The sequence below is a fragment of the Solanum pennellii genome, chromosome 6, assembly GCF_001406875.1.
Source record: "Solanum pennellii chromosome 6, SPENNV200".
NCBI lineage: Eukaryota > Viridiplantae > Streptophyta > Magnoliopsida > Solanales > Solanaceae > Solanum > Solanum pennellii.
Window position 1 is genome coordinate 1,697,422 of NC_028642.1, and position 10,843 is coordinate 1,708,264.

Here is a 10,843-nt window from a genome sequence, read left to right on the forward strand (position 1 = left end):
GATTACTCAAGAAGTTCTATTGAAGGACTGCACAGGTAACCAAAATGCCAATGATTCTTAATAGTATTTTGAAGGACACATTTAGAGAGGGAGCATTCATCATGGCAACTTGAAGATCGCTGATACAACTTCATAGAAGAATTCCGAACACAGAGAACAAATATGCTCTTCCAAAAATAACAAGCTAAGTTGCTTCAGAGCATAGTAAAGCAAAGTAAAAATGGTGCAACAGAACTGTAGTTGCATTTCTTCAACTGTCAAGAGTTTCTAAGGCAAGTTGCCTAATTAGCTGTTGGCAAATGAGATTTACTGCCAAATATTTTTAACATGTCTTGCAAAATCTTCACAAAACTTTGGTATGCTTGCCCACAACAAAGGGTTTGATTTCTCACATGCCTACAGAATGATGCTTCTCTACTTTTCTTCTAGTACTGCGTCTCGTAGCTGAAGTCACCACTACAGAGACCTCTTCTTTAGCTATTGTTGGAACTTCTGGTTTGTTGCTGCTTTTCTTTTTTTTCTTTGTTTCACTCTTTGGTGTTTCTTCAGCTTCACTTTCTTCTTTTTCTGCCTCGGGTTTATCTACTTCACTTGAACATTGGGATGCTCGAACAATGTAGACCTATAGACATTATAAATAAGAATACCTGAATTAACAGCAACAACAACATACCTAGTGTATCCAACGAGTGGGGCTGGGAAGGGTAGAGTGTATGGAGACCTTACCCCTACCTCGCAGAGATGGAGAGATTGTTCCAGATAGAGCCTAGGCTCAATAAGAATACTTGAAATAAGTACATCAATTCACTTAGAGAAGAAGAACTATTGAGGGAACGGGTAGTCTGGACTGGCAAAGAAGGGATTGAAGCTGTTTGTCTACAGATTTGCAATAACTAAGATAAACGAGACAAGCTAATGCGTTGAAATTGAGATCTTTCATAAGATCATATTATACGTCAGCTTATTCAACGGATTAGAGTGTTGCATATCGAAATCCAACCTTGAATTTTGTGGGCTCGACCAACTCAAATACTAGAGCATCCCCATCATCCAGCTTATGATCAAGTGCAAAAGCTCTCCATCCTCCACTTAGTCCAGTTCTTTTGCCGATAAAGAGAGCTTCATACTCTAAACCTTCTTCATCCACTAGCAGAACATCTACAGTAGATTTGGGAAGATGGTCTTGACAAAATCTAGTAGGAAGTCCCTGATATCATTGCGCAAGATAGGCCGTAATGAGTGTAGCATAAAAAAGGTTTTTTTTTTTATTTTATGTCGCATAGTATATAACGAACACTCAAATTTAAGCTAAGCTGACAAGTAAGCACTCTTAACTTTGACAGTGCACATCTAGACACCTCAATTTGGTCTCAACTAACAACTAAACACTCCAACTCGTCCACACTGTGTCTCGTGGACATCCAATGTTAACGTGACACATAAATTTCGGAGGTAGTTGATGATCATTTTGTAAGTTGGAGCGTTCAATTGACATAGTGGAGATGAGTTGAGGTGTCAACATGTGCATACTCAAAGTTAAGAGTCTTTTTTTTTGTTGCTTCTTTCATTCTTCCCTTGGCTCTAGTAGCTGAAGTCTATGGCAACTTACCAACCAGAAACAACTGTAGACATGGGATCGAACCATAGTCTTGATAAAAAATGGCTTATCCGACTGCAGATTACTCTGGAGCTTTTCCGCACACTTTAAAGCTTGTACCTTCTCTTCATATGAAGCAACTTTCACTTCTTCCAATGGTCTTGCTAGATAACTGCCAATCCCAAGCAATTATTCCAGAGTTCGGACAGAAGCAAATGGTATCAAAATTCAAATTAAACCATCTCACCTTGCCCATGAAGAGCTGAATTTTGATCTCTTCCGTAAAGATGGAAGCTCTATATCAATCTGAGGTGATATTGATAAGTAACTAAGTGAAGAAATGAAAAACTGATAACCATACGAAAAAACTTACAAACAGTGGACATAGCAAGAGATTTCACCAAAAATATTTATCAAGACTATGTGTGAGGAGTTGTTAAACTCTGTGATGATTATAGAATACTTAGTTTTCGCTAGATCTTATATTCTTCCTGCTTGTTAATTAGTACGTAGGATCAGTAAGGTCAGTCTAGCCCTTTGCTTATACTCTTCTCTTTGAGGTTCGCTTTTATTTATTAATATATTATAAAACCTATGAAGATTTCATAATATTTCTCTTTATTCTGAAGCAAGTGTTCATCCATGAGGTGGTGTCCAGTATGTACTATGTACTGAAACAAAAGCATGAAGTCTTACTTCATCACGGTATGTTGGAACAGGATTCCTTGCCCGTGCAGACCTTCTTGGCTCCGACAGGTAAACATCGTTTGCTTTTTGTCTAACTCGGCGTAGCTATGCATGACAAGAAAACAATATCAGCTCATGCATGCTTACATAAGAACTGCAGTATTTCTTTATAGGAATGAAATGACCATAACATGTCACCTCAGTTTTATAGTCGGACTTCTTCTCAGACTTTGTAATATCAGAAAGGTTTTTAGATATATTCAAAATCCCCAGATCCTTCAAAAAAGTAAAAAAGAAGGGAACATAGTAAGAGATAGAGAAAGCAATCTTATAATTCCTACAAAATGTCATTGGCAGGTTATTGCTTCATTGTGAACTCTGCAACATATTTCTTTTACTACTATTAGAGGCCTGGATATGTTTTATACAACCAAAACGTAGATTTTTATTCATACATACAACTTTTCTCCAAAAGAATTTTCATAATAATTATCCATATAGACAATTTTCCTCCATAATTGTCTCCAAAAACTAGTAGATTGTTCACATGCAAGCCTTCAATTACTTAATTTTTCTTTCAAAGAAGCATCCAAAAGCTATGTTGTTCGGCTCTTCAAAAATGTCGATTGGTGCATGTTGGATCCTCCAAAAGTAGTGCATTTTTAGAAGATCCAACACGAATGCAACAACGATTTTGATTAGTCTAAAAGTACCAGCAGAAGAACTAAAAGATGTTGTGCTTTAACGAAGTTACTACCTCAAATCGTTTCTTATTGTCCAGAACCCTTTGCCTACGGACCTCCTCGTAACTGTTGGTTTTGTCATTTGCCATTGACTAGAATACTCAAAAGACCTTCTTGATCTGGAAAAGAGAAGGGTGTTTCTTGTAATGCACTTCAAAGCTAAAATGTGAAGCAAACACCAAATGTTCTTTCACCTGCAATAGGTCACATGCTAATTGCATAGAGATAACCATTCATAGGAAAACAATTGTCACCAATTTGAAGATAAGTTAGTCTAATGTTTAAAACTTCTACTATTTACAAAGATAATAACAATATCCAGGGTAATCTCACAAGTGGGGTATGGGGAGGGTCGAGTGTATGCAAACCTTGCCTTATCTCGTTGAGATAGAGACGTTGTTTCCAATAGAAACACAGGAAGGTCAAATATCTAAGCATCTAACTACAACTACTACAACAACTAATCCTCAGCTACAAACTAATTGGGGTCGGCTCTATGAATCTTGTTTCATTTGAACACATTTTACTCTTCTAGGCTTCTACTTCATACAAAGAAACCAATCGATCAATTATGCCTCAATTCCAAAATACTTGGGGTTTGAACACATCATAAGTGACTTCTAGTATTATTTTAGATATCAAACTCTTTCATTCTAACTTTTCTCGTGACATGTTTAAAAACATTTCGGTGCATTCAACACATTTTTAGTTTAAAAATCGCAAAATTCAAAAGTCATATTTACACAGCAAGTCAAAACAAAACAAACAAATTGAAACGAAAAGAGTAGTTCCGTAACAATCAAAGTCTTTCAATTTTAAAAGACCAATAATGTGATAATAGCATGAAGAAAAAACCTAGTAGCTATCAGCATTCACTGCATAAAAGTACCAATATTTGGAACAAGAAATCCAACCCCCTCATCAAAGTATGCAACTTTTTCAAGATTAGAGTCAGGATTTAAGTTATAGATACTCATCAGATTACTAAATTAATACTTAAATCAAAAGATTTACATATAATTAGCTAAAAAAATGATTAACAGTACAATGATAAAGTCAGGAGGGAAATTAAAGAACAGCAAAAAAAAAATATAATACATAAAACAAGAAAAACAAAATAGCCAAACCCAATTTATAAAAATAAAATTTTTAGAGCAAAAATTATCAAACCAGAGGTGAAAATGCAGGTGTAGAGAGAAAAGATGAAATTTGAGAGCTTTTTTTTTTGAAATTTGAAAGGTAGAGAAGAGTTGAGAGGGAAAACAGTATGTGCGCCTCTTCAGCTTTGGGTTGTGTGCACACATACATAAGGGTTTCTATTTAGGGAAGTAAAGTATACGCTTGGTACGCGAATTAAATTATTTTTTCGATCGTAATATAAAATCTTATCACAAGGTAATTCTCAAATATTTCATACTTAATCTCGTGTACCAAATGACCCCCAAGTGTCATGTATTTAGTTGAACTATAGTTTGTTCTAACTGAGAGCAATAATATACGAACCACATGTTTGTTCCAATAACCCGAACTAGGGTTTGTTCAAATTTTGCGAAAGTTGTTGCTTTGAGATATTTTGGTAAGTTAATGATATGAAATATGTCACCTCTTTTAATTCTACGTATCAGTCTCAAGTTGAACAAGAGTGATGCTTTCCAACTTATTAAGGCGCTTTTTCGTACATATTTTAAGTGATTAACTTATCTATATAATGAGCGCTTAAAAATAACTTCTTAAAATTTTGAGTAATAAATATTTAATTGAAAAATATTGTATCATGTGTTTAAATATCTAATTGAAATAGATCATGATTCTTTTAACTAAATAAATGATTAATTTTAGAGTTTGGTTAATGTAAGAACTTATGTTATGGATCCAAAATACAAAACTTGTTGCAGTGCGTATAACTTCATAACTCAAAAACTATAAATCTAAATTGGACAGATAAAAAAAATGGTGATGATACTTTTTATTATGCTTCAAAAATTTAATTAATTTGACATAATAGTTGGAGACTCGAATATTAAATATTCAAGCAGTATAATAGAGTCCGGAGCCTAAAGAGTATTAAATGTTGACAAAAATCCTAAAATGGTATATGAAATTTTATTTTAACCAAAAGGGCAAAATCGCTAGAAGAGGAGCGATTTTTATCGTCGAAAAAAATTTGATAAAAAGAAATCGCTGCCTTGGCAGCGATTTCTAAAATATATATTTTTTTAATAAATCGCTCCCTAAGCAGCGATTTCCTTAATTTTTAAATTGAAATTAAAAAAAAATAGGAGCAAATCGCTGCAATTGCAGCGATTTGTCTCTAATTTTTTTTTATATTTTTTTAAATCAATTTTTTAGAAAAATTTTGATTGCTACTTATTTTTAAAAATCATTAAAAAAGGAAATTATTTTGGAATAAGTAGTAGGAAAATTTAAAATTAAAATTTCTTTAAAAAATTTAAAATTTAATTTTAAAAAAATTGTAAAAAAAAATATTAAAAAAAATTGATTGGAAAAAATAAAAAAAACAATTTGGAAGTCTATGTACTATGTACTGAAGAAAAGCATGAAGTCTGTCTTCATCACGGTATGTTTTGGAAATCGCTGCTAAGGCAGCGATTTTACTTTTTCCGGCGAAATTGCTGTCCTTCCAGTTATTTTACCTTTTTGGTTAAAATAAATATTCATATATCATTTTAAAATTTTTGTTAACATTTTACACGCTCCGGATGCTTGAATCTTCTGTGCATAGTAGTATTTGTTTGGCCCTGGTAACATCCAATATTCAGTAGTCTTTTTTGGGGTCATATTGAAGTGATGTAGTAAAATTAAAATATAAACTTACAAATTAAGATTCCAGAGAAACAACGTTGGTGCAAATATTTAGACTCGTAAAGGTGGTTGAGTTGATGTAACAAAGGGATATCGGGAGAACAAGGATCGATTACCCATGCCAACTCTTAATCAAGCCAAGAAAACACATGATAATTTAATGAAAATTGTTCATTGTGCAATCACAATGGGGACTTCAACAGCAAGTCAATGAAATGTATTACAAATTATTCTTAAAACTCTATTTCTGAATAAGATTTAGGATGCACAAGACAATCAAAAGACCCTAACAGAGATTTAGTTGTTATTTATAGGGCGCCATACAAGTAAATTATCTTCAAAATGAGAAGTTCCAAAAAAATGCAACAATAGTAGCTTATTTTCCTGTTGAAAACTGCAAAATGAAGTAGAGATCTCCAACAGACAGATGAAGAAACAGTTTTAGTATCTGTGTTCTAACTTCTCCTTTTCCAGGAAGTTCTGCACATACCTGCATGCACAAAGAATGCGGGGAGTGATCACTACGCGTATTGTTATCATTATACACACGCAAACACACGTCTGTGTTAATTATAACGACGACTGTCATATGCATTTTCAGCACCTAAACTTGTCAAAAGAATTCATTGCATCTTGTAATTGATGAGGTTGAAACAAATTTATTCAGCCAACTATCCAAACTAAAAGGAGATCCTCCCGAAAGCCCTAATCGAGAGAAAGGACGTCTTTCTATTTGGGAATTTGAAATGTTTGACAACACTCCAGCAATTATATATATTATTATGCAACTTATCTTTTCAAACTTAACATTATTTATTGCTTTCTTCCATTATGCTTATATAATCCACAAGGCAAACTAAATATGTAGGTGCTGTAACCAGTCAAATATCATAAAATGGCATAGATGAAGTATTTGAACTAAAGAATCTAAATTTTAGAAGCCCAAACATGATGAAGGTTTCAGCAATCAGCTCCTTTAAATAGGTCAAGTTTGCAAATAGCTAGAACACAAACTAAAAAAGAGTTTATTGCATACTGAAACCTCAAACACTAGCATACATGACATAAATCAATTTAAAGAGCATTAACAAGAAAGTAATCCCTCTATCTATTTTTACTTGTCCAGTATTGATTTGTCACATGCCTTGGGAGCAATAAATAGAAGATAATTTTACTATATTACCCACTGAATATAATAAATTCAATGCATTGGGAAATGACTATAGGTAATAACAAGGGTGAAAATTAGGAACAAAGTGATAAACTTCTTGATTTTCAAATCTGTAAAAGTGGATATCTTCTTTTTGATGACCAAGTAAAAGTGGATATCTAATTTCAGTATAGTGAACAAATAAAAGTAGACGGAGGAAGTACTTCCTCCATCCACCTTTACTTGTCCACTACACTAAAATTAGTTGTCCAACCATACTTGTCCTGTTTTGAAAACGAAGAGATAATTTACCCTTTTGTGTCTATTTTACCCTTGCTATCAAATACTTATTCAATACCTAATATGTTTCCCAAAGCATTAAATTGTTTAATATTCTACGTGTAATAGTTACATTAACCCTACTATTTATTTTTTTTTAAGGTGTGCCAAGTCAATAGTGGACAGCCATTGATGGACAGAGGGAGTAAAAATCAACATGACTAATATTTAGGAATTTTGAAAATACTGTAGATTAGATTTTGGGCCCAACTCACATCCAGCTCAAAGGGAGGAAGATAACCCAATTTTAATGTCATAGATTAGATTTCATTGCTGATAATACTACATTCTATTAGAAAAATCACTCCATTTGAAATTTTTAGAGTTGGAGTTAAAGATGGAATTGCGTTGGTTATAGTTTTTGCTGATAATATTTGGTTGTTTGAATGTAATTTCCTTAATAAAAAAAAACTGAACTATAAATAGGCTTATTTTTTTAATTTAAACAAAGATTTGAAAAAGAAAAATATAATGAAAGTGAGAAAAGTGATGAGAGGCTTTTGGATGGTCCCTAAATTCTTAGAAATCTTCATGGCCACATTTATTTTCAAATGAAAGTGAGAAAAAACAAACTTTAAAGAGTAAAAAGAACTTCAGGAGATAACAAGTTTCTTGAACTAGACAGATTACACAAGGATCCTTCGATCATTGGCAATTACTATATCTCCAACTTTAGCAGCATAGGCATAGTTTCATGATTATGAAGATTGAAGAGTTCACACAAGGAAACAAATATAATACCAATGCAATAAAATCTATCAAATCCTAATTTGATACTATTGTATGTTATTAGAATCCTTGATCCATAAATCATCTATATTCACCTCACTAGGCTCTACTTATGTCAAAGTCCCAAAACAACCAATCAACCACGCCTCAATATTAATTTAGATCGGGTCAGTTATATGAATGTCCCCGAAGAATCTACTGTTTCAGCTTCAAACTCAACGGATAAGGGTCCATCCCACCTTTGCCAATTGACCATGAGCAATACATCACCCATATTAACCATTACGCTCTATTTAGGAGAATATCATATATCAAAACAATCACAACCACACCTCAATACTAAATTACTTAGGGTAAGCTATATAAATCCCCTACATCTATTCTTTCACTGCCGAGGAATCATATGTTTCAGCTTCCAAATTTGACGGATAGTATGCCACCAACCATTTCCAATTGCACCAAAAGCCTTGTATCCATAAATCCCCTATATCCATTTCCGCTCTAAGGAGGTCAGATCTAAAGGAAAAAACAATACAATTGACTAAGCTTCATTACTTAATTAGCTTGAATTGGTTATACAAAGTCTCTATATCCATTTCTCTATCCGGGTCCTAGCCCAAAAGAGAAAAAAACCCAATGTCGATTTCTCTACTCGATAATACGCCTCTTACTTTGCCAATTGAACCAAAGCCATGTAACCTTAAATCCCCCATGTCCATTTCACTATAATCAGGTCAAAGATGAAGAAAAAACAATCAATTAGCTCGGATTGGTTGTACAATATCTCTATATCCATTTCTCAGTTCCGGTCCTATCCCAAGAAAATGAATGCCCTATATCAATTTCTCTACTCAATAATATACCTCCTATCTTTTCCAATTGAACCAAGGCACTGTAACATATATGCTCCATATCTATTTCGCTCTAATGAAGTCAAGAGATTGATTAAAAAAACAATTAATTAACCACACCTCAATATTAAATTAGTGCGAATTGGTTATACAAATTCTCTATATCCATTTCTCTATTTTGGCCATAGCCGAAAAGAGCGAAATCCTCTATATCAATCTCTATACTCAACAATATGCCTCCTAGCTTTGCCAATCGAACCATGTACCCTTAAATCCCCTATATCCATTTCCACTCTAATCAGGTCAGATCTTGAGCAAGAAAACAATCAATTTACTACGCCTCAATACTTAATTAGCTCGAATCAGTTACACAAATTCTATATATCCATGTCTCTATTCAGGTTCTAGCCCAAAAGAGTGAAATCCCCTATTGCAATAAAGCCCTGCACCCATAAATACCCTATACATATCTCGCTCTAACCAGGTCTGATCTCGAGAAAAATTAACCAAGCCAGAAGCAGAACCCCGTATTTCTTCTAGAGAATCTCCTAATTGTTCCAGAGCAACTAGAAAGAGATTCTTTAACCAGAAAGAATTCGGTTCAGATACCTACACCTCGACACTAAATTAGCTACAGTAAGTTATATAAATCCCCCCAAAGTCCATTTTTTTACTACTGAGGAATCCACTATTTCGGCTTACAAATTTGATGGATAAATACCTCATACCTTTGCCAATTGAACCAAATCCCCATACCCCGTAAATTCCCTATACACATTTCACTCAAATCAGGTCAGATATCGAGAAAAAACAATCAATCAACCAATTTGTATAGCTCGAATCAGTTATACAAATTCTCTATATCCATTTCTCGATTCAGGTCCTATCCCAAAAGAACAAAATTCCATATTGAACCAAAATACTGTACCCAAAAATCCCCTATGCTCATTTTGCTCTAATCAGATTATAAATCGAGAAAAAAACAATCAATTAACTAAGCTTCAACCCAAATCAGCTTAAATCGGCTACACAAATCCTTTCCATCCATTTCTCTCCATACAAGTCCTAGACCAAAGGGAAAAACAAGTGAATTACGTGAAAAAAAAACAGCGAAAACACAATAAACAGTACTTACGAGTAGGTTCCGACGAGTGGACCAAGCAAGAGAGTAGCGCTGATCCAATTTTCAGAAACTTTGTGATGGATCTTACCAGGAAGATCCTTCCATAAACCAGGCATAATTTTCTGTTGAAATGGAGATATAGCGTATACAACAGCCTTCAGCTTCACCGGTTGCTTCCCCATCTTCCTTCACAGCGAATAGTGATTTGCTTCGATCCTTAACAAATCTAGGGTTTGTTGATTTGAGATTTGGAGAAGAAAATGGAATTGGTATTTTGGTAAAGAGTAATTTGGTGAAAAATGGTTTGGGCTTCTGGGCTTCCCTTCTCCATCTTGAATAATGGGCTTCAAATACTTCACATATAGCCACTTAAAAAATAATTAATTACTCTCTATAGTTATAGTTTGATAATTACAAATTGTAGCTACATGTTACATGAAAGAGAGAGACAAGCGAGATTAGGAGAGAGAGGGAAAGAGTGGGAGAAAGGTGAATTGTATATGTGTACTTGTTAGATAATTATATATTATATATATGTATTTGTATATATGGCAACAGAGATTGGGAGAGAGAGGAGAGAGAGAGCCGAGCGAGACTGGGAGAGGGAGGATAAAGGTGAGAGAGATCGAGAGAGGACAGAGAGTTGGAGAGAGGTAAATTGTATATGTATATAATTGTATATTATACATGTGCATTTGAATATATGGCAAGCGAGATTGGAAGAGGGAGGAGAGAGGCGAGCGAGGTTGAGAGAGGGAAGAGAGAGGCGAGAGTGAGAGGTGAATTATATATGTATATAGG

The 10,843-nt window shown here is 34.0% G+C and overlaps 2 protein-coding genes across 3 annotated transcripts; both read right to left on the reverse strand.

Annotated features, from left to right (window-relative positions):
* Positions 1-36: 36 nt before the first annotated feature.
* Positions 37-4,404, reverse strand: LOC107021287 (putative B3 domain-containing protein At5g58280). 2 transcript variants are annotated; one of them, XM_015221915.2, is made up of 8 exons: positions 4,198-4,404; positions 3,042-3,146; positions 2,483-2,560; positions 2,294-2,389; positions 1,845-1,903; positions 1,610-1,769; positions 1,001-1,207; positions 37-622 (listed from the first exon to the last, which is right to left on the reverse strand). In XM_015221915.2, exons 2-8 carry the CDS (start codon positions 3,114-3,116, stop codon positions 389-391), a joined length of 909 nt encoding a protein of 302 aa, XP_015077401.1. In that variant the 5' UTR covers positions 3,117-3,146; positions 4,198-4,404; the 3' UTR covers positions 37-388. The 2 variants fall into 2 exon arrangements, with proteins under 2 accessions (XP_015077401.1, XP_015077400.1); XM_015221914.2 differs by having other exon boundaries at positions 3,042-3,238; positions 4,198-4,403.
* Positions 4,405-5,978: 1,574 nt separating this feature from the next.
* On the reverse strand, positions 5,979-10,353 carry LOC107021190 (cytochrome b-c1 complex subunit 8-like). Its single transcript, XM_015221799.2, has 2 exons — positions 10,055-10,353; positions 5,979-6,340 (listed from the first exon to the last, which is right to left on the reverse strand). The coding sequence occupies exons 1-2, from the start codon at positions 10,222-10,224 to the stop codon at positions 6,292-6,294; spliced, it is 219 nt and encodes a 72-aa protein (XP_015077285.1). The 5' UTR covers positions 10,225-10,353; the 3' UTR covers positions 5,979-6,291.
* Between the last annotated feature and the right edge of the window lie 490 nt (positions 10,354-10,843).